The sequence below is a fragment of the Ammospiza nelsoni genome, chromosome 18 (genome assembly GCF_027579445.1).
Source record: "Ammospiza nelsoni isolate bAmmNel1 chromosome 18, bAmmNel1.pri, whole genome shotgun sequence".
Classification (NCBI taxonomy): domain Eukaryota; kingdom Metazoa; phylum Chordata; class Aves; order Passeriformes; family Passerellidae; genus Ammospiza; species Ammospiza nelsoni.
Genome location: NC_080650.1, coordinates 2,946,334 through 2,970,163, shown reverse-complemented (window position 1 = coordinate 2,970,163; position 23,830 = coordinate 2,946,334). Strand labels below are relative to the sequence as shown.

The 23,830-nt window shown below is 45.3% G+C and overlaps 1 protein-coding gene across 1 annotated transcript; it reads left to right on the top strand.

The window, feature by feature from the left end:
* Positions 1-12,332: 12,332 nt before the first annotated feature.
* On the top strand, positions 12,333-22,792 carry RHOF (ras homolog family member F, filopodia associated). The gene is made up of 5 exons (XM_059484876.1): positions 12,333-12,543; positions 12,692-12,779; positions 18,772-18,881; positions 19,595-19,729; positions 21,793-22,792. Exons 1-5 carry the CDS (start codon positions 12,379-12,381, stop codon positions 21,955-21,957), a joined length of 663 nt encoding a protein of 220 aa, XP_059340859.1. The 5' UTR covers positions 12,333-12,378; the 3' UTR covers positions 21,958-22,792.
* Positions 22,793-23,830: the final 1,038 nt, after the last annotated feature.

The following is a 23,830-nucleotide window of genomic DNA, read 5'->3' as shown; positions in this document are numbered from 1 at the left end:
TGCGAGGGAGCAGGGTGCTGCCGCGAAGGAGGCACCGCAACCCGCGCCTTTCGCAACAACTGCGCTCATCTCTCCATTCCTCGCTCCCCCCCTCGCTCCTCACCGGGTCAGCCTCTATGTCGAGAGCAAGCGACAAACCGTCCGCACAAAACAGAACACGTTCCCATGGAGGGGGAGAAAACCAAACAAACCAACAACAAAACCAAAGCTCTTCCGCAGTGCCAGGCTGGCGTTGTAGCGCTGCGAGCCCTGTCGGGGGCTGCGGCGCTCAGAACCGGGGCCGCCCGAGCCGCCGCTCGGTCCCTGCCCGGCCGGGAGCGCCCGGCCCGCGCTGGAGCCAGCCCTGAACACCCGGCCCGGGTCACGGCGGCTCCCAGCGACCGTCTGCTGGCAAAATCGAAAGGAACGGTGACGTTGTTCTTAGCTGAACACCATTAAAATGCTCCTCTGGTATCTCTCAATAGAGGTGAAAAGCATTTCAGCTTCCTGGAAATGGCCGAAAGAGGCGACGCGTAGATCAAAGTACGGCGCAGAGCTGGGCTCGTGTTTGCAGGGGTTTTTGAACTGTAGTGAAAACGTTTCTGCAGCTTGCATCGTAATGAGTTAAGTCAGCACGTGAAGCGACTAAAAAAGGCATATTTAAACAGCATCGGGCTATTAACTTTCCTGGGATTTGAGATTTATGTTTAAATATATATTTGGCTGTTAGCAATACCAGCATTTAAACTGTAACGTTGATCTGTTCAACCCTGAAGCAAACCAGCTCTGCCTAACGCAGCTTTGAAGCGACACAGCCAGACCATAATACTGTGGGAGCTTAGACAGCTTTGTCTGTACTTGCATCTCTCTGCATATTTTTCCAGGACTCTGATCTTTGTCTGCGATTAATCATTGTCCAGGACGGCTGTTCCCGGTGGTAGAATCCATGAAGTGCTCCAGCTGGGAGAGCTCCTAACGCGTGTGCCTGGCGCTGCGTACGTGCAAACCAGGGCCAGAAATTGCTGGGGCAGCAGGCGCTGGACAGCGAGCCTGCCGTGCCGCCCCAGTGAGTTGTGTGAGTCCTCAGCACTTCTGGAAGTTGTTTTTGTAAGTCTGAGCCGAAAATTTCTTTCCGTTTTTTAGAGTTTCTGAATGACTATAATGTTCAGTGTAGTTTAAAAGTCGCCAAGGCAGTTGAGACCAGTCGTGCTCTCAGAGTGGGTGGTTTCATGGCTTCAGCCTCGTATCTGAAAAGAGAAATGTTCTGGTACAGCGTGCTTAAATCCCAGAAAGGTCAAACCAGACTTTCATACTTGAGTTAGATTGACCCTGGTTTGCTGCGTGAGACTCTTTAGATAAAGAGATCTTTCAGGGGAAGGGGGGGGGGGGAGAAGATTTTTTTTCTCTGAACAGCTTGTGGTGACTCTGTGCACATTCTTGAAGCAAAGGAGTTTGTTCTTGCCCACAGCGTCCCTGCCTGGCATTGTTGAGTGGAAAACTCTTATGCTAATTATATCACTGTCTGTTATCAATAAGAAGTGATTTAATTTCTTTGGCAAAGTGTTGCAACAAAAGCAAATTAGATTGAGAGGCAAAGTGAAATAAAAAATATGCAGCTGTTCTGCCAAACAATGATCCTGACTGTTTACAACATTTTGTTTTAGACTGCCTTGTACACAGAATCCTTTATATGGTAGGTTTTAAAGTCACAATCCACTGCTTGTGCAAGAAAACTAGATTAATAGATTATAAAAGACAAAAGAGACCAAGGTTCATCTGGTTCAACTTCCTGCATTATGCAGGGCTCTTGATTTTTATGAATTTTTGGCCTTTTCTCATTTGGAAGAATTTAACTGCAGCATAGCTGCATCTTATATAAAGATCAGATTTTCTTTTTCAAATGGGCTGTGGAAGGGAGTAAAATAAAGGGTAAATTGTTTCTTTCAAAAATCCACCTGACAGACTAGAAATCAAAGTACCTTTTTAAACTTGTCTAGTTTCTGCTTTCAGTTTCTGGATGTGCTTGTCCCTCAGTCTCCTTGGCAGAGGAATGCTCCATGACCAGATTTCCATCCCCTCATAGCTGTGTGCAAGCTGAGCATTTAAACACTCCATTGCAGGCTGCAGAGCTCCCCCTCGGGTCAGTCTTTACTAATCCTGTAATTGTTCCTGCTCCAGTTTGTCACCCTTTTGATCTGGGCAGAAGGGGACAGAGCCATCGGCAGTGACCGTGCCCGAGCCAAGAGCCCTCCTGGCTCAGATGTGTCTGTCAGGCACACAGGGATTTCTCCAGCCCATGTTCAGCTGCTTTCCCAGCAGGGCAGCTGAAATGCTCTCAGATCTGCTCCTTCTTGGGATGACAACCTGGTACTGCAGAATTGCGCTCTTTGTTTTGCGTGTATGGCTTTGCTCTGGTCCTCTCAGACAGCGTTGTTGCTTGCAATGGCCTTTTTAAATTATTATTTTTATTTGATACTCCCTTCTGATATTGCTTAGTGTCACCTACAAACTTGGTTGGTTATGATTTTATGTTTTCTTCCAGATAAACAACCTATGTGCACGGTGGGTGTTTCCCGGTTCTGGGTGTGTGTACGCACACCTCAGCAGTGTCAATATTGTGTCAGGAGGAGGTGAGGAGGTCTGGTTCCTCACCATCCCTTGCCACACCCCAGTTGCATGGGAAGAAAGCCCAGTTTAGGAGCTGGAAGGGAGCCAGGGGCACACTGCAACACTTGCCTGCCCTGGTGTCTATTATGTAGCCATGAAATAATGCAGAGCACAGAACAGGTGGTTGCAGGACCCATAAAAGAAAGAGGAGAGGTCTGGGGCAGCGTGGTTACAAAATACATTTTGAGACCGTCCTGTTAGATATTTTTTTTAGATGTGATGCCTCACTACATGCTCTGTATCCAGCTGTTCATTCAAGACCTAAATACATTAGGGACGTCTTCCCCCCTGCCAAATTTGAGATTGGAGGAAGGAGGGGGGAAAATTACATAGAGCAACGCAGTCACATTAGGCAGTTTTATTTTTAGGAAACCAGGCTAAGAATATCAAAGGAATATTGAGTAGGAATATGGACAGGGTATTTGCCTGTTCAGATTTTCTTGCCATGAAATTTTTCATTCCTTCCTAAGAACAGCAGATGATCTGTCTAGGGAATTGTCAGCCAAAATAAGCAACCTGCTGACAGATTTCACCTGTGTCCCAGCATGCTCTGAGGATGCATGGGATGTGAGCCTTGAACAATGACAGGGAATCACTAGGCTGTGGTGTTTGGCTGCCGGGGTGCAGAGATGCATGGTGACACCCAACAGTCGAACAAACATTTACTGTGTTTAAAATCCAGACAAATTTTTATGGCTATGTTGGCTATTTGCCATAGTTGGGGGGTGGGGGTGGTGTTACTTTTAAAATTGTATGTGATCATATTATTTCTGCAAGTATTATGACAAAGCCACCTCTGTAAGGCAGAGAGTGAGTGCTTTCAGAGATCTAATCTTTCTCAAGCTATAAAGAATAAAGAAGCTGTTTCAACACCTGACTAGCAGAATGTTTTGTGTTGCTTCTTGCCTATTGAAATGCTGCTGCCATTGAAATGCTGTGATCCTATCAGGATGTAGAACAGGTTATTTTTTAGAATGCTTTCAAGCTTATAAAAATCATTAAATAAATCAAGAGGGCTGGCAATTCTAATCAGCATTCTAAAGCCATCGAATTACAAAACAGTTCAGTGCTTCATGGCCCCTGAACAGTACAGTTCCACAAAAATAAAAGAGAAAGAATGAAAAGAATGTTCCATTTAAGGAGGCCGGGCACTTACAAAGCATGCATCAGAAGGAAATGAAGATACAAATAAGTAATCTAAAAGATATTTATGCATTAAGTTACTTGTGTCTCTGGACACTTCTTTAAACAGTCTGGATACGATGGTAGCTGGGGATCTGGAAGCCATTTTAACACATGCAGCACATACAGGGAACATTCTGATTATAAGTGCTGGAGTATAAAATGTTGCAGCCAGAAACCGATGACAAAGATCAAACGGAATGAGTTCAGCTTACAAATGAGAGCAGTGTCTTCCCACTGGTGCGATGCGACACGAGACCGGGACTTTGCTTTGCCCTTGACATTGCTGCCACTGCTCTCAATCCTGCAGTTAAGGATTTGCATCGTGATTTATTGTTTGACAGGACAGTGGGGAGTGCCCCAGCTGGTCCCCCGAGCCCTGGGCTGCAGGGTGGGTGAAGGCTGAGCAGCTCCAGCCGCTCGCAGTTGCTAAGCAGCTGCACAGCCTCTGCCTGTGCTGGGCGAGGGGAGCAGCACGGCTTCCCTTGATCGCTGGAGAGGAGCCGGCAGCGTGGAAATGGAGCCGTGGCCATGGCAAAACCGCTCCGTTCCTGGCCATGGCAAAACCGCTCCGTTCCTGGCTGGCAAAACGCTGGAGAGAGGAGAAGGGACGCTCGGTGGAGCAGGGGGTGGCAGGAGGGGTGGGAAGAGGCAGCATATGTGCACAGCAGAGGTTACAAAGGCAGCAGATCCTGCCAAAGCGGGGGGTACACACCGAAGAGAAAGGAATGGGAGAGAGGCCAAAGGCACAGTTCAGAATTATAAAAAAAAAAAAAAAAAACAAACCAAACCAGGAGGAGAGTGTGGCATATGGAGAGGGGAAATAAAGCAGAACTTGCACAGCCTGCGAATAATTGAATAGAAAATACAGGAAGAGGAAAGGAGCTTGATTCATTACTGCCCTTCACCTTGTGGAGGCAGCTACACCCAGGAAGAGGAGGTGTGGAATACAACAGCATCCTTCATGTTTCACAGTGAACTGTGGGTTTTACATTTCAACCCCTGCCATTTGTGGTTTTCTCCTTCCACAGCCCATGCCTTTTGTTCAAACTTGACTCCTGCAGGCTCTGTTCTTATCTTTGTCTATTTTCTGACTTATTTTTGAATTTGCTTTAGCTTTTTTTCACCCTTTCTTTTTTTAGTTAAGTTTTAAATTAAAATATCTTTTCCAGATACTTTAGTTGTTTTAACCTTCAAGAGGGCAGGCCATTGCTAGTTTCCAACTGAAGTTAGTTTCCACTAAACCCTCACCGTTGTTGCTGCATTTCTGCCTGTCTCTCTCCTGGGAGCTGCTGATGCAGGACAAGGCTCTCTTTGCTTCCTGACCCCTTCCCCTCCACATTGTCTTCCCTCTCCCTGGGCAGTGCCTGGCAGCAGCCCGGAAGGGCTCGCAGTCAGCAGCGTGCAGGAAGAGGTTCCTGTGGCAGTAGATTATCACAAGCGCCTGATGTGTTGCATAAAGGGGAGTGAAAAAAGTGTCACGAACATCTGAGGGAGTTCTGGCCACAAGGGACCCTCAGTTCCACCAGCACTGCCCACATGAAAAAGCACTTTGCGGTGTCGGCGCCTAACCTGCAATTGGCTGTGGAAGAGGAAATGCCAATGGAGCTGGCAGCGAGGCAGGAAAGCTGGACATTCCTCTCCTCCAGGCACAGGACTGAGGGGCATGGCTTGTACAGCAGGGTGGGGAGAGGAATTTAAGCTCGTGCAGCTGTTGCTCTGCTGTGACCAGCCCAGGCTTGCTCGGAGGCCTTTCGACTGAGAACACTTCTTCCTAGGTCCAAAATTGAATCCTAAAAGGAAAATGGAGGTGCCCACTCAGACTTACAGTGGAAATTATTTGCTGTAGGTGCTGTGTGTGTAGTTCAAGCCAATAACATACTTGACAAATTCACAGCCAGATGTGTTCTGTACTTAGAAAACTTTTGTCTAAGATGCCTGGTTTGTGGGGATGCTGTATTTGCTTCCTTCTTCCATTTGCCTGGAGCCCTTTTCTTGGAGCAGGCACTGTCTGTACTATTGTTAGACTCCCAAGACCATTAAAGGTCTTGGGGCACTGACATTTTACAAGCAGATCCAGCTGCCATTCACACAGGGGCATTTTTAGCCTTATGAGAGATCTAAGTTTAATTAGAACAGTTTTAACCAGGAAATCTCCCCAACTCAACAAATCAGAGCTACTATGTTAATCCCAGTGAGCAATGAGGAACATGACAATGTTCCTGTTGTTACAGGAGATTCAGGAAGGGTGAGATGTGTGTAGGAAGGGTGAGATGCACAGGAAATGTGCCATCAAGGCCAGAGGTATGGAGCAGGGCAGGGCAGTGGTGTGGAGCAGGGCAGGGCAGTGTGTCAGACCCAGCACTGAGACTTGTGCGCTCTGTGCCTGCCCTCACCACCCCACAGCACTGCTTGAACACCTTCCTGACCCGCTCTGGTGGCTCTCAGTGAGCACATCCAGCCAGGCCACTCTGCACTGTCAGCCCAACCAGCTCCCACAAACCAGGCACAGGCCCAGAATCACAGCTCTAAAGCAAACACCACTCAATTACAACCTGGTTTTATTTCCAGCGCCTCAAGTTATTAATTAACCTGCTTGGAGCATCCCTGTTCCTGTCAGGGTTTGCTCTGGCCAGGTTATGGCTGCTCTCAGGTCTGAGAAATGTTCAGTCTGGGCCTGAGCTCTGCCTGGCCATGCTCTGACAAGCCACAATCTCCTCTGGCTCCTGCCAAACCTGCACCTCTATGAACGAGCATCTTGCCAGCCAGGCAATGACAGAGCGAGAGCTTCCAGCTTAGCTTTACCCATACATCCAGCACTCCACAAAAAACAGGCAGAAATTTTTGTGTTCCCCCATATAAACAGAGGATTTTATAATCTCTTCAGTCTGCCATTGCTGCCTTCCTGTGGGAAGTTTGCACAGATATCAGAGGGAGGATGCAAACTTCATGTCAATGCCAGTGCTATGCATTACTCAGCAGAAACATGGCCCTATTTCACCCACAGCCCATTCTCTTATAGCCTGCTTCACCATCTTTTATTCTCCCTCTATGAGCATTCCCAGTTTCCTCACATCCTTGTCCAAAAGGTTTGAGAGCTTCCTGCCTGGGCCAGGTGCAAGAGTGCAGAAATGAGGTGTTGATCAAAGCCTGACTCATGGCTCTGTAAAACTCACACTTGTTCAGGCCACACTGTAGCTCACATAGTGAAAAGCATATTTAGGAAGCCAAACCTGGGTTAATTTAAACTTGATGTTCTCTACAGCCACACAAAAAGGTTCTACTCCACATATTTCAGGTTTAGAGAAGTCTTCCAACAGAATTTTGGGGAGTGTAACCCAGATTTGGCAATTCACAGTTGACTCACCCACTCCATATTAATCCCTCCCGTGCAAGCTAAAGCAGCTGAATGCAACTCCTCCCCTGGTGCTGTGGTCATCTTAATTAACACACACTCCTCTTGAGTCCTGAACTAGCAAGTACATTAAAAGAAAATATCTCTGTCCACAAGGAATTACATAATTTGGGAATGAGAGAAGGGAAAAGAGATCTGAAGGAAGCAGATACTGCAGAGAGTGCTCCAATTTTGAAAAAAATAATATCTACATGCTTTCTGGTTAGGTGGAATGTTGGGTAATGAAAACACAGGAAGGCCTAAGCCAGAGGGATTTTAGAGGTTGTACTAAAGGGATTGGTTGGATACTGGCTAAGAACACACTGTGTTGCAAGCAAAGCTGTTTGTAGCCCTTTTCCCTAAATTTCCCCAAATTACTTCCTGATGGGATGTGTTCTCTGCTGCAGATCTGGATGCAGAAGAGCATCTGATGGTGACTAATTTCACACAGATCTGTAGCAGAGCCCTGATCTCTGTCAGCCAGAGCAAGGCTGTGCCTCACTCCTGAACCCTCTGCTTCTGCCTGTTCCCATGGCAAACCAAGCCCAGCTCCCAAGGCAAACACAACTGCAGATCTCACCTGAAATGAGGTGTTCTGGATCCCTCTCTCTGCACCAAACCCCAGATTGCCTTCCCAGCACAGAGGCAGGGGATGAGATCCAGCATTGCTGTGGTGACAAATTCCTGCCTGTGGCTCAGCACATCTGGGAGACACATCCCCAGATCCATGGGGGCAGAGCTGTAGAGGTGCTGGCAGACACTCACCTGTTCATTTCATGCTTTTCAGAGATCACTCATTGTGTTTGATGTTCCAGAAAAGCATGGGATGATCCTAACCACATGTTATCCATTTTTCACAACAGAATTTGGCTTGAGACTTCACGCTTTAGTGAGCAACAGAAACTTGAAACTGCCTCTAAGCACCTACTGTATCAGGATGAGATGTCACCACGATGATTTACTTCAGGTTTGTAAAATGGGGTGGTTTTCCCCCACAGCTGCAAAGCCAAGAACTCGGTTTCTAATGAAAGAAGAAATTCAAAACACAGCACGTTGGCCATGCATGTATCAGGTTGGCCCATACAGTTGGCACCCTTGATTTAAAGATTACCAGAGAAAAGAGCCAAGAAACAGTTTGTGTTCCCTATAAATAGCTGCTCACCAGGTAGTCATGAGTGTTTGGTTTATGAATAAAGTTTGTCCAAACCACTTTAGATTGCCTGAATATTCTCTGCCTGATTTTGCTGAGCTGTGTGTCTTAATTTGTCTCACACCTCCCCTTGCAGACCCTTGTCCTGTTTTCTTTCCCAACCCTCTGAACTCCCTGGTAGCATTTGGACAGATTTTACTTAGAGTTTATCCAAAGATTTCGGCACTGATTTAGTGCAGGGGCTACTTGAGCCAAGTGAAACAGGAACTATTTCTAAGGCATGAAAAGGCAGAAAGGAAATTTTCTTATTGAAATATAATTTTTCCATATTACTTAATAGTCTGGAAAGTTAATGCCTTTCTGGCAGCACTTCCCACTGGGGAAAAAAAAAAAGGTTCCTACTCAGCCAAACAACAATGTAATAATGTTTTAGGTTGGGTTAAACGTCTCAGGGATTGGCAGGTGTCACAGCCACCTTGCCTTCAGTGAAAAAGGCAATTGAGAGCCCTTATGGAACAAGGGATTTACATCAGTAGGAGCTACTACACAAAAAACCAGGCACATGGCAAGGTTTGAATAGATGGTGAATCATGTGGCCCAAGGGATTTTTCGGGGTGGGGGCACGTGTGTAAAATATCAGGCCATGAGGAGCAGATGGTTGAGCTCTGCATGTGTGAGAGGAACAGTGAGAAACACTGCAGAAATGGAGACTGAGAAGCAGCTGAAAGTCAGGGGCACTGGGGAGCTTTGATTTTGGAAATTGTGTGGAGGGTTTAGTGAGGGTCAGAGCAGTGTTGGCACTGTGAGCAAAAGCACAACTGAAAAACAATTTTGTTCATTTGTTCTGTAAACAGGAGGAATCACCTTGAGCAGTGTACACCTGCTTTGTCACAGGTTTCTCCTCTCACACTGATTCTGTCTCCAGAACTTTGTGCTGTGTGCAGGGATAGTTCAGCCCTCCCACATCATAATTCCCCCTTCCTTCTGTGCCCTGTCTATGATAAATTCTGTGGGGCAGAGACTCCCTCAGTAAGAATCTGGGTGCACATGACAAGCAATTGTTGGCCTTGTACAACATCTGAAATTTATCAGAGATTCACCCGACTTACTTGGTAAATCCCATTCCTTAGGGTCTGTCTTTCCTACTGTAAATTTTTCAAGGCATTGCTCTTGCTCAGTACATGCTGGAGTGGGACTTCATAGCTGAAAACACAAATAATTAATGTCACTGGTAATGTTAAAAAATAAATATTTAAGGCTCTGTCTTGTTACGCACTTTCTTAACTAAGTTTGTGAATATTACCTTGGACATAAATGGGATTTGTTGTTATGTTGAAATTTTTGTAAACTGGGAAGAAAAAAGTGAAGTGTATTTCAAAAACACAGTTCTGATGACAATAAGGAAGAGCAGGTCCCCATTCTTGTCCAGTTTGTGTTACCAAATAAACCAACAATAGGAGTATGCAGCAGATGGTGTGTGCAAACAATATTGAACCTAATCTGTGAGTCTGGTTTTGGGTGTTTTCATAACTAAACTGAATTACCCATCAATACCATCCAGAGTGTTAAAGCATCTTTTAAAAATCACAAACTCCCAGCAGTTTTCCTAAGCAGTGTGCCAACCTTTCACTCCTTCCTAACTTTTTCCTTGGTGATCACAGAGCAACAAATTGGCACCAGGATTGGAGCAGGGATATTTTCCATACCCCCCTAATGCCCTGGCTTGATTGTGCTCACTGAGAATCCCCACACACACATTGACCCCTGAGCTGCAGATGTGGAAGCTTTTGATGAAAGAACTTGTGCCAAAATCAATGTACAGGCCAAAACTGAACTAGAGAAGGACACTCGCAATTAGTAATGATCATATTTGAATTTCAGAAATAGAGGGTTGAATCTTCTTCCATTTAAATCAGTGGCACAATTCCATTTTAGATTTTACTTTTTTTGGAGTCAGCAAAACAGGCTCAGCTTTTGTCCAAACCCAAATGATATGCCTAAAGTACTGCATAGCTGCTAATTAAAATTAAGTACCTGAGACACTGAATTTTGTATTTCATCCATAATAAGTTGACTCATTACAAGTAGCACATCCATTACTTAAAAGCAGTCTTAGAAGTGTTTACAGTTGTATTTGTAATCTGCTTATTTTTTGTTGTTTCATCCCAAATCTAAAGGTGTACAAATCTAAAAGTTTCTTTAACTTTTATATAGAATGTACAAGGAGACAGAACTGTGAGAAATGTAAAGATTGTTTTGTGAGACTTGGAAAAAAAACCCAAAAACAAAAAGCAAAACTTCACAAATTAATAATGAACCACAAAATACTTTTATCCCCCCCCAAAATCCCCTTTTAATGGAAATAATTGACTTGAAAAAATCCCCCTGAATTCTTCAGTTACAGGATGACTGTTAACTCTATCTGCTGATTGTATCATACATAGTGTGATACTGGGTTTGAGCCAGGTTTAAATAAATCATTTCAGGATAAAACTATTTCCTGGCCCATCCATTCCTGTGCCATTGGAATGTGCTCAGCCATTACACTGGACAGGAGCTGATGGCTTTTCCTGTGTTCCAGATAAGATTTATAAGCCTGTGGCTCATAAAGCATTTTTTGACAATTTCTATATGCTCGCATCAACTTTTTCCATAGGAAAACGGTGAATTTTAAATAGATGTGAATTTAACCGCTTTTTTTATTGTTATAATTTGAGTTATATGACACTGTGTTAAATATTACAGGTCCTTCTTCTTGTCTATTGCAGAAATATCCTTTTCTAGCTTTTTGTTCGCCCTGTGCACAAAGCAGGATCCTCCTTGCCCGAGTGCAGTGGTGTTTGTATTGGGTCTGGAGGCCATCTAGTGACACAACTGCGCAGGGGAAAATGAAAAGCCTTACTCGAATTGTGGTGGGGTTTTTTTTGTTTTTTTTTTTGTTTTTGTTTTTTTTTCCTTAGTTGAGTTAAATGGTCTTGCTACACCCCAGCATATCCTTAGGGGTTTGTTGCTATTTCCACAAGTGGCACTTAAAAAAAAAATTGAGGAAATTTTTATTTCTTATAAACAAACTTACTTAGGATAGAGCACAGTGCTAGTTCCTCCCAGGAAAGAAATGTGGGGTTTTTTTGTGCTGAATGGCCGTGGATTTGCACCTGAGTGGGTCTGTCCAAAACTCAGTGTCACTCCCCTGACCTGTGCATTGGAACCAAACATAATCCAGCAGTTATGATCCCCTTCCAGAGCCAAACATTCCCAGCTGTGTGATCCCCTGCGATCCATGGTACCAAAAACACCACATGGAAGCCTGAGGCCACCACATCCCTGCAATTAAAATGAGAAATTCCAGTTATTTTCATTGCAGCTCACCTTGGATGGTGAGCAGATGACGAGCAGAGCTGTCGGTTCTTTCCCAAGCAATAAATCAGTGGAAAGCAAGCAGTGAGTCACCGGCAGTGCCAGCACCACGGTGCCTTTCGGGGGTGCCTCGGGGGTCTCTGCCCACCCTCACCGTGCCCGGCCCCGCTCGGCCCCGCTCACACACCGGGGCTGAACTGCAGCGCTCCCTCAGCGCCGGCCCCTTGGCGGGATCCAGCGCGGCGCTGGACGGGCTCCCTGTGGGAGCAAATGGAACGGGAATGAATAAATAAATAAATGGGGATGGCGTGTGTGGCTGGAAGGGCGAAGAGACGCGGCCCGATGGTCCCGGGGGATGGAGCCTCGAGGGCGGGCGGAGCAGCCCCGGCGGCCCTGAGGGGCCTTCCCGCCGTGACCCCGAGCAGCCGCAGCCTGCGGGCGGCCGCGGGCCGGCGATGAGGCCGCGGCTCCGGGAGAGGCTCCCCCAGTGTCCGGGGGGGCCCGGGCGGGGCCCTGCGGCACCTGAGGCGGCGGCGCGGCCAATCCCCGGCGGGGCGCGGGCGGCTCTGCCCGCCCCGGGCGCGCAGGGCGAGCGGAGCCGCGTCCCGGCCGCGCTGCGCCCTCAGCGGGCCCGCTCCGCTCCCGCTCCATGGACGCGGCCAACGGGGCCGTGCCCGAGGGCGCGGCGGAGCAGCCCCGCGGCCCCGCGGCCGCCCCGTCGGGCAGGAAGGAGGTGAAGGTGGTGATCGTGGGCGACGGAGGCTGCGGGAAGACGTCGCTGCTGATGGTGTACGCCAAGGGCTCCTTCCCCGAGGTGAGGGGCTGCCTCCCCCGCGGGGCTGGGGGCCGCAGCCGGGGCCGGCCCCAGCGCTTGGGCCCCGCCAGGGCCGCTTCTCACAATCGCTGAGTCCACTGAGGTTGGAAAAGGCCTCTGAGATCATCGAGATCCTTCTCCTTTGCAGCAATACGCGCCCTCTGTTTTTGAGAAGTACACGACGAGTGTGACGGTGGGGAAGAAGGAGGTCACCCTGAACCTGTACGACACCGCAGGTAAGGGGCTCCACTTTGCTGCGAGGGCAGCGCCTGTGCGGCCACTGCCAGGACAGCGCTCGGGGACATTGGCCTGGGACTGAGCCCAAACCCGGCCCAGCCTTTCGTAACTTCAGGCAAATAAGCAGAAATTGTAAAGTGTTGCTCTTGTGAGCGCACGCACCCCCAGTTTCTGTTCCAGCAGATTTCTCAGTGTCAGCTTAAATCAGCCCAATATTTGAAGACTGTGAAGTTGGATGGGTTTTCAAATTTCCTCTCTACCAGCATAGTTTAACCATAGCATTGCAGGTAAAACTGCCAGAGAGGAAAGTACAAACAAACCAACCACCACTACCTGTTGCATATCAATGTGCCTTCCAGAAAAAAAGGAATTGATTGTCTAATGTCAGTTCTGGTCATCGACTCATTCATTATCTTAACAACCTAATTAATTCAGAAAACATCAAATAGCAACCATATCTGGAAGTATTAAAACCCAATTCCCAGATGCAAAGCATAATACAATGAACCAGGAAAACATTTTAATCTGCTGCCATGTGTGATTGAATAGGGAAGGAGAAAAAGGCTGGTTTGTGTTCAAAATCAAAAGGCCATGGCAGTAAAAGTTATTTGAAAATGCTGATAGTTGTTCAGGTTCGTTTGAAGAATTTGTGAAATGGTTTGTGTTCAACTTCACTCAGAGTTCCCAGACCCAGCTGCTTTCCTAAATGAACCCTAAAATTGACACGTGCTGGGTTTCAGCTCAGTGTAAATCATCTGTTTCAGTTCAAGCCTGTGGAGTTGTTCCAAATTTACACCAAGAGAAATAAGAACCAAATGCAGTCCAGTCATTTTTAATAGTAATAAAACACACTTACCTTCTTGTATACTGCAAGTGATAGCTGAAAACATAATTTAAAAGGCTTTTAATCTAAAAGTGAATTTTACTGCTAACTTTTACTACAGTGTAGTAAGATCCTGAGCACCCAATTTGTCAATGTGTCTTCTTGGGTCAGTGTTACTGTTCCAAGTCCATTTAGTTGGGATAACATACCTTTTACTGGATGGCAAGAGTTTGGGTCTAAGAGGAAAAGAGAAGGATTGGAATCTGGTGTGAGCAACCAAAGAGGAATTTCCTTAATGCAGGGTGTTGGCACCAAGAACCTGCCACTGCGCTCATGATTTTTATATTTGTTTGCTGTCAGTGTGGATTTTTTGCCTGCCACATAGTTCTGAGCTCTCATTTAAAATCCCCATGCCACACATTCCTGCATTTGCCTTTGGAGTCTGTTGCAGGCTGTGAGGAGCAGGGGCTGGATCCACAGGTGGCAGCGGGCTGGGCAGGTGCAGCAGTGCAGCACTGAGCTCTCCTGAGCCTGGCAGGGCTGCACAGCTCCTTGTGTCTCAAAACTCAGCTCTGCACCAGCCCTGCAGCCCCCAGCAGCCCAGGCACTGCTCACTGAGCTCATGGCTCACTGCAGCATCACGGCAGCTTGGGTGGGAAGGGACCTGTAAAATGAACAAGGACATCTTTAACTAGATCGGGTTGCTCAGGCCCCTGTCCAAGCTGACCTTGGATGTTTTCATGGATAGAGCAGCCACAGCTTCTCTGGGCAGCCTGTGTAAAAAATTCTCCTTTATATCTATTGCAAATCTGCCATCTGATAGTTTAAAACCATTACCACACGTCCTGTAATTGCCCTGTTTATGCATATAACTCTTAGTGTGTACCCTCCACATTGAATTCACAGCTGTAAAAACTGATTTGGACTAAAGCACTGCTCCCCTGAAGAACAGTGGGGTGTATTTTGTGCCTTGTGAGACACTTTGGGAAGTGGAGCTGCCATGGTTGGTGTGAAAGAGCAATTGCTTTCCTTCTCTCTTCTGGGAACCTCGAAACCCAACATTTTTCACCTCCCAAAACAGCACCATGGCCACAAGGCTACAAGTTTCTTGAGGCTGTTGACACTTGTCTCCTCCCTTCCTGTTAAATTTCTTCTGCTTTCCATAAGACACAGCAAGAAAGAAAGCAGGGAGATTGTCACCTGGATTAAGACATTTCATTGTGAGGGGGGAAACCTGAATTTTGGTTCTGTTTCAAAGCTGCTTACATAGTTTTATGTTTCATATCGATAAACTCTGTCAAACTCTAATTCAAGCAGCTTTTCAGCCTCCTTCTGTGACTGGAAGTTTTGCTAGAGGAAGGACTCACTTGAGTACACATTTTAATCTCATCCTGTTTTTAATGTACAAAACTGATGTTCAGTTCCTTAAGGGTTAGACTAGTACCAAGAGTTGAGTATTTTTAGGATCTTGCTTGGAGCAACAGTAAATAGAGCTGGGTGTACTTCAGCATCATGGAAAGGTAAAGGACAGGTTCAGCTCCATGGGCTGTTCAAAGTTGGAAAGATTCTTTGTGTTGTCACGTCCTGTGTAGCTCAAACATTTGATCTTGTCCTACTTACTGAGGGAGGAGGACACAAACAAAAAGCTTAAGAAACAAACATTACAAGAAATATAAGATGTTCTTTTCTTGACAAGAATTTAGGTAACAAATTAACTTAATGGATTAGCCTAAAATGTACCAGAAAAATAATTTTTGGTGAGCATTTTGTACTGTGGTACTGTGTCTTCCTCCTCAAACACTTCTTGCTGTTGCAAGAAGTTGGTGGTGCACATTTGCAATGTGTAAAGGCTTTGTAACGTCACTTGTCTGTCTGCAAGCAGCCTTTGCAGCTGCTTTTTCAATGAAAAGTTTCCACTTCCAGCTGTGCTTGGCAGAGGCAAAGGCACTGGGAGGTAAATGAACTCTGTGGTTTTGCCATGCCAAGGGGGCAGTGTCGGTGCCCGAGGTGCAGTTCAGACAGAGGCTCAATTCCTGGTGCAGCAGTTTCTCAGAGCAGAGAGCAGAGCACTGCTGGGCTGGGGAGGAAGCAATGCCTCATCATTGTGGGTGCTTGCTCTGCCTGACAGGAAGCACATGCAAGGCCTCCAGAGAGGTTTTTCAGGTCTCTGATGACAGAAGCACAAGGTCTTCAGAGAAATTTTAAAAGCCAGAATTCTTGAATGCGAGAATAATTTCTCATAGTTTTGACAGGAAATCATGCCTGAGTAAGACAAAACCCTAAATTTTTAATTGATGTGTGCCCCTCCTCCTGCCCCAAGTGTCCTCTTCTATCAGTTTTCTTGCTGCCAAGAATGTCTATTTCCTAATTTGTTTTAAACTGAATAGGGAAAAAACATAACTGGCAAGCAGCTCACAGGCTGGCACTTCTTTGGTGGTGCATGGGCAGAGGGGTGAGGAAGAGCAGACAGATGTGAACATGTACATGAGACTGAGACCTGGGGTTTCACTTCTGCTCACCCTCAGCCACCAGCAGAGCTCCCTCCCCAGCACAGGGCCTGACTGCAGCCATGTGGTTACACAGCATCTCCCAGAGGCACGCAGGACTGGGAGCTTGGTGGAGAATTAGCAAATTTTAGGTGAATTCAGTTGGGTGGAGTTTTTTCTTTAAAAAAACCCAAAGTCTCTGTTGGTGCAATGAATCAAGGAAGACAGAGTGGTCACAGATGTGCTCACACACAGGCAGATACTTAGCCAACTCCTCCACAGCATGTTTTGTGTTAAATGGGGAAAGGAAAGAGCTACCTGTGTTTGGGGAAGCACACACAGGGCTTTGCATAGACATTCAGTTACTGCTTAGGTTCACCTCTGTTCCTCCTTTTTAAAACTCTTAGAAAAAATACCCAAATCTCTGCCAAATTAGCTCTGACCACAGACTGAGCAGATTTACAGAGAAAAAAAGTCTCCCAAGCCCTTTCTTGCATTTCAGCAGCAGCACTTGAGGACAGGGGGTGAAAGGGATTGTTTTCAGAGAGGGGGATGTCTATGTTTAGATACAGCCTGATCTGGGTCCTGTTACATCCTCAGCAGCTGAGGAGCTGCCTCTGAGCTTCTAAAGAGCAGCTTCCCCCTCCTTCCCTGGGAGTGCTGCAACCACCCAGCTGTAACACAGGTTAAGCAATTGCCATCTCACCTTCCCCTTCTGCTCTCTGCACCCCACCCTGTTCTGCACTCTGTATCCAACATTCCAAATGCACACAGAGCTGTGTTTTACACAGCATTTTCTCATGCATTTACTGTTTGCTTTAAAACCCATAACTGCAAATGGATTTGAAGATGAAGGAGCAGTTCACCAGGGCATAGCTATAGTTTTTGACCTGCAATACAACATATTGTGTTACATTTAAAGACACTTTTTCTGTTATCCCATCCAGGAGAGTGTGAATTTAGAGGTTTGTTCAGATTCCAAGCAAATAAACATGTTTCTCCCTAAGGGACAACCCTGTCTGCCTCACCAATTGCCAACAACAACTCACAGGACCTTTTAATTTTACAAGTTATGTTGTTAGAAACTCAGAGGCCTGAACTTTAACAAGGAAAACTTTACACAGCACTAGAGGAAGTTAGGAGGAAAAAAAAATTGGCACCTGATGTATTCAATGCATTTAGGGGATTATCTCAGCAAAAAAATGGCAAATGGGTTACAAACAAGTAGATGGTTTGGGAGAATAAGAAGGGATAAGCAGTACAATCTTTGCTCTGAATGTTTATACAACATGCATAATTTTGTCAATTGTGTATTATTTCTGGATTAAACCCTGAGATATCAATCCCTCTTTGTTCTGCACCTCCCCACAGAGCCCATGGCTGTTGTGGAAGCTCAGATACAAAATGGTCCAAGTCCAAGATTCCCATTGGACAGACATCTCAGGCAAACTGAGTAATGGCTTATCCAGCAGGGATTGCCTTGGAATAAAATGTATCTCAACCAATCATTTAAATTAAGGAAGGGAGAAAAATATTGTAGTATTATTGGCCTTCTAGTATCTGCAGTTCTTCAGACTGGAGACAAAAATGTTGGCAAGTGATGAGTACGTGACTTTGGACTGAGAGCAGGAATCATTGCTATAAAGCTGGGGCACTTTGACATTTTCTGCATTCCTTCATTTGAAATATCAACATGAAGATTTGAGATGTGGAACTTCCCTGCAGAACAGTTTCTGCTCTGATTGTGGATTGTGGTGATGATGGGAAGGACCAGCATTCCCAGTTCTCCTTGTGGAAATTCAGTACATCACAGACACGTGCCTGATTCCAGCATTCAGATGACAAATACACCTTCTAAAGACTGTTTAAATCATGCTTTCTTCCTTATTAAATGAAAAAGATTGGGTTTTTTGCCTGAGCTGCCAGCTGTATCTGGGAATTACTGCTTTCTCAAACTTAATCTCTCAGAGCAAGACACCTTCAGTCCCTGGCACGGTGATTACTGTAAGGGGAAGAGTACAGGTCTGAAGCAAATCAGCTTCCTCTTGTCACATCACGTGCTAGAATATCCCTAATCAGAAGTATGACAAATCCTCTGCTTTTCCAGAATTCAGCAGAATTCCCTCAGATGTGCTGGGGAGTCCTGCTTCAAAGGCCAGTTAAGCCTGGCTCATGCTGCAGCATGCCTTGTACAAGCCTGTGTGTAATCACTGCTTCCTCTCAGCTCACCAGGCTGGGAAAAGCAAGTTTACCACTAAGGTTTCTACTTCACCATTCCTGTCTAGGAAATACAGCGTTTCTTCTCCTCACAGCATCACATGTGCAAATGATTATGGGCACTGCCACTGTCAAACTGAAAATATTTAATAATAATTGTCATATTCCTCTTGATGGCTTTATTTTTGAGCACCAATTTGGCAGTCAGTGTTTAGAACTGATTCTAAGCCCTCAGCAAGTGGACAAAGCAGGGTTTTTATTAAAACCTGCCAAGGATGTGTTCTGTATTCTAAACCATCCCTTTTGTCAGTGAGGGGGAATCTCCTGTACTCAAGGGAAGGAATTTTACAAGTATGAAATTATAGTACCATTGTTATTGATCTCCAGAATGTGTCTGTACACATCCCCATTGTTTGCTTGCTCAGGACAGAGATTTCTTCACCCAAACCATGCTGTGTGTTTCAGGGCAGGAGGACTACGACCGGCTGCGGCCCCTTTCCTACCAGAACACCAACGTGGTGTTAATTTGTTACGATGTCATGAACCCCACCAGCTATGATAATGTAGCAGCCAAGGTAAGAGGCTTCCAAATGAATTACACATGCCTGATATATGACAAGATGTCAGATTAGAAATGCTGGGGCTTTTAGTGTCCTGTACCCTGGGTGTGTGGATGCCCAGAACACTCATCCTGCACTGAGCTGCAGGGCACAGACCTTAGACCTGGGCTCACCTTTCCATGGCTCCTGAGTGCTCAGAACTGGGGTTGACTCTCACTAAAAAGATCAAACACCAGCAATTAAATCACTTCTTTATTGGCAGCAATGTCACGCAACCAACATTGCACATATTAGAGGCAAGACTACTTCCATTACATGTGTATTTATTTGCAGGGGAGAGATGAGAGCAACCACTTCTCTGTGCTGGGATTTTGTAACATTCCAAAGCATTCTTGGACATAGCACCAGGAAAACAAAGCAAGGCTTAGTCCAAATTCTGTTTTGAAATGTGACTTTAGAGGAGCTCCTCAGAATTTAGACAGATGGTAAATAAACATTTTGGCATAGAGACAGATGCCACTATGTTTTTATAAAGCAGCTGACTTTGGGTAGGACTTTTAAACATTTCTGGGATGTAAATAAATGCATGTTGAGCCCCCCCACTAGACTAACTCTAAACTCTAAAATTGCAACTTGTAATAAATGCTGTTTGGCTGTATTGTTTTGATTCCAGGAAACAAACAACAAAATAAAAACTAGATGTAAAAGTTTTGTTTTGCTGCCCGCAGTGGTACCCTGAGGTGAATCACTTCTGCCGGGGCGTCCCGCTGGTGCTGATCGGCTGCAAGACCGACCTGCGCAAGGACAAGGAGCAGCTGCGCCGCCTCAGGGCTGCCAGGCAGGAGCCCATCACCTACAACCAGGTAAACCTCACTGCTTCTACACTGCTGGCAGCAGATAAAGCACCTCATGGCATTGCTCCTCACAGCTGTGATCACAGACACTGCAAAATCAGGTGATCCAGATCAAGAAATGGTTGGCAGCACTAACAGAGCTTTCTGGAAGTTGTTTTTGGAAGTGGTCTAATCACCACCCATTTGTAGTGCCAAAGTAAAGAGAAATATGAGCAGTTTTAAAGGACACAACTATCTGCCTTCTATGCTAATGACATTCTTCTTTCACAGCTGGGTTATTACTGTCACAAGTTTGTAAGCCTTAACAAGTTTGCTGGACTTCCTTCATAATTGTTATTAGCCTACACTGCAGCCACCACTGATGCTTTGATCAGTACTGTGATAAAGACTGGAGATGTTAGGAAACCCATTCCAGTATGACCATGCTGGAATAAATGTGTTTTGCAAGTCCCACTTAAAAATAAATCCTTTCAAGGCCAATAGCAAGAACATCTGCAAGGTTTCTCTGACATGAGAGAGTGTTCTTTGTAGTCTCTAAAGTAATCTTAGGAAAACTACATATTATCATTATCTCTAAGTATTATGAAGCAGTTAGATTTATGAGTAGTGTTATGTCACTGGATAGCTGTCCTAGGTACAGGAGAAACAGTTGATGGAACAGCTTGTCCCATGTCACACAAGACCTTTCTGCTCTGGTCCTCCAATTTTTCTTTTTCTTTTTTCTAAACTACAAAGCCATCCTTCTCCTCTCACCTCAGAGCAAGAACAGCAGCTTTCAGACTGAGCCACACGTCCAGGGAACAGGGTCAAGTGCACGGTGACCTTGAGTGAATCACCACTTCTTCTAAACAGCAGGAAAATAAACTGCAACTGCATCACCACAAAACCATGCTGGGCCTTTTAGTTTGTCTCCCTTGCATGCAAGATGAGGTCCCAGCCTGTCAGTGTGAACAGTTGCAGATTGTCCCTTGTTTTCATGAATAAATCCCTTCATCATCCTCACATGAGAGGTTCCAGGCAAGCAACAGACACTTCTGGCCAGTCCGCTGAGGCCTCATGCAGTTAAACTCAAGGACTCACATGTTACACAAACTTTGTCTCCTATGTGAGCCTTCTCAGTTGGTTTTCCTCCCTGAAATATGCTCTACCTCAGTTTTTTACAGTTGATGGCAACTTGGGCACCTTGGTGATGCTTCCCATGCCAGGCACAGGGGATCTGAACAGTATCTGCAGCTTGCAAACAACTGGAAGGAGACAAACTGCTAAAATATGAAGAAATACACTCCCCTCCAACAAAAGCCCAAGTGACCCCACTCCCAGAGATTACAATGAATAATTGCAGAGTCTGTGAGCCATGGGTTGCAGACATGGAATTCACAGTAAAAGACCCACAAGTCAAACCTGGGGGCTGGCTCTGCAGGGACAATAAAAGGATCACAAGTAAGAAATCACTGCTTTGTCTGTAGTGATTCCACACAACCAGCATTGCATGGAAATATTTCAGATTCAAGCATGTTCCCATTGCATGGCTGAGAAATGCAGGCACCCCTTTGTTTTTATCAGGATTTTGGCTGAGCCTTTGTGATGCTTCAGAGCAGAAGTCAAGGTTCCTGCATGTGCACCAGCAAAACAAGGCAAGGCATCAGTGCAGATTCTGTCCTTGCATGTGACATTCATTACTAAAGGTGACAGCACAGAATAGATAAGGTCAGGCCTGAAAAAAATACCACCATGAAGACATCTTATCCTCACTTAAACACCTACCTCAGCATTTAGTGTAAAGAAATTCAATACTGAGAATATTTTTGTGCTATCAGGACTCTGCATCTCAAGAGTCTCTAATGCTCTGAACTCTTAGGCCAGGCTTTGGTTCAGCAGAGTGGAAAAACACCAAGTTTATTTACAGTGCTTCAGTTTATTACCAATGCCACTCACACTCTAGCACCGCACTCAGAGGCAGCTGCTTTCTTCAAGATTGCAAAGATGTACAAATTAATTCCCTTTCTTCCCAAGTCACCTTCCTCCATTCATCACCAAAATTACATCTTTTCTTACCTTTCTGTTCTTTCCAGGGTGAGACAGCTTGCAAGGAGATTAATGCACAAATTTACCTGGAATGCTCAGCAAAATGTCGTGAGAACATAGAAAATGTTTTTAAAGAAGCCACAACCATTGCACTGAGTGCCATGAAGAAAGCCAAGGGCCACAGGAAACGGAAAGCGTGCTCAGTGTTATGATCTGGACTGCACGAGAGCCAAGTGATTCAGATTTCATACAAGTTTCACTTTAAAAACTTTTTTGAAAACATGTTTGTATTCCTAGGATAATTTTTATTTTGAAATTTTAATTATTTTTAGTATTTTTGCACTTTTGTTATACTGTTCTCACAGAATTTTCAAAGCTGTTTATCACAGTTAACTCATGCTGTGTGCCTTCACCCATCTGGCTTTTGCTTCTAAGTGTGAACAACTCACTATTTAAACTGCAATGAACAGCAACTGCTACTATAGAACTTAGTGTTGGAGTTTTTCTTCCTCTGCAAAATAATTGTGGCATCTTAGAGCTACCATTTACTGCCTTTTTCCAGTAGTAAACTCACATCTTTCAGCAGCAATGTTAAAGCAGCTTATCAGGCAGAAGAAGAAACAGAAGAAGTTTTATATTAAAATTTTCAAGTTAATTTCTTGGTGGCAATGGCAGGAGTTGGCCTCAAGCTGCCCCCTGAGTGCACATGGAACATCCACCACCCCCTGGAGCAGCTCTACAGACCTGCACCTCAGAGTTCTTCAAGGCCTGCTGCTGGAATGGAAAGTGGAAATACATTTAGCAGTGGAAATACATCAGTTGCTCCAATTAAATAATGGAGTGTCATGGGAAACAGTTAATTTACAGCACTCAAATTTAGAAGTACTCCAAGCAGCTACTACATGCAATGTTAAGTCAATCTTGTGATAAACATTTACAGCCTATTTAATACAAGACAGATGCAAATCCTGGTGCACACTGGAGGAAAAATTTATTCACTTGTGAAATCATCTCTGCTGGTACAAATTAAAATTTTCCCTTTTGTGATGAAGGTGTCAGTTGTCTAAGGATCAGGGAGGCTCCCACTGCACACCCTGGTCCATGTGCCTCCTATCTCCTGGTTTTCACTGAGATCTCAGACTGCAGGAACAATCCTTAGTTTGCACTCATCAAAAACCAAACCTGAGGGGGGAAATGAGGTTCCTGCAGTACAGCTGTTGCTGAAAGCTTTCTGTGTAAGGCAAACTGTACATGACCAGCTGGTGCAAACCTGTTTTGGAGCAAGCCACCATTATTATTTTACATGCAGGTAAACAGGTCTTGACCCTTGAAAAATATTTTTTTCCTAACTTGTTTTGATTTAATTAAGGTTTTTGAATACTTATGAGCCTAAAATGGGAAATTAAATTAATTGGAAATTTGTACACATCCTTGACTATAGAAAAACCTTGAAGAATTGTGCAGCCTTTTCTCCACTTGTCACTAAAAGAACCATCCCTCACCTCACTCAGTACAAAACTGAAACACCAACGTTCAGGAAGTGACCCATTCACCATCAGCTCCCCAGTGGAAATCTCTCTGCCCTTTTTAATCTTGAGTTTCTCAGATTGCAGAACTCATGTTACTCATCCCTGCAGAATGAGGTTCCAGTTTGCTCTCAACAGACAATAATTTGAATCTCATAAACTGAGAGTTCAAGTAAAACAAAAAACCTTACAGGGTGTGTAAAAGGCAGCAAAACACAGCCCAACTGGTGTGAAAACTGTTGAAATTATGCAAATTGCAGTTTATTGTTCATGCCCACAGGACACTGACACAGCAAAGGGAATTTTGCTAGCCTGAGCAACAGAAGTGATGACTCCATCTCAAGGCTGTGGTGCATTGTCTGTCCCCTGGTGAGCATCCTGTGGGGAGGAGGGCACTGTTTGCCACTCACACTGCCACAGGATGTGCCCAGGCTGAGCTTTGTGCTGCCTTTCACTGCTGGGAAAGACACAGCCCAGGGCAGCTCAGTGCTGCAGCTGCCTGAGGAGGTACAGAAATTACAGCACCCAAAGAAGGGTGTTCCAATGGGTGAGTGCAAAT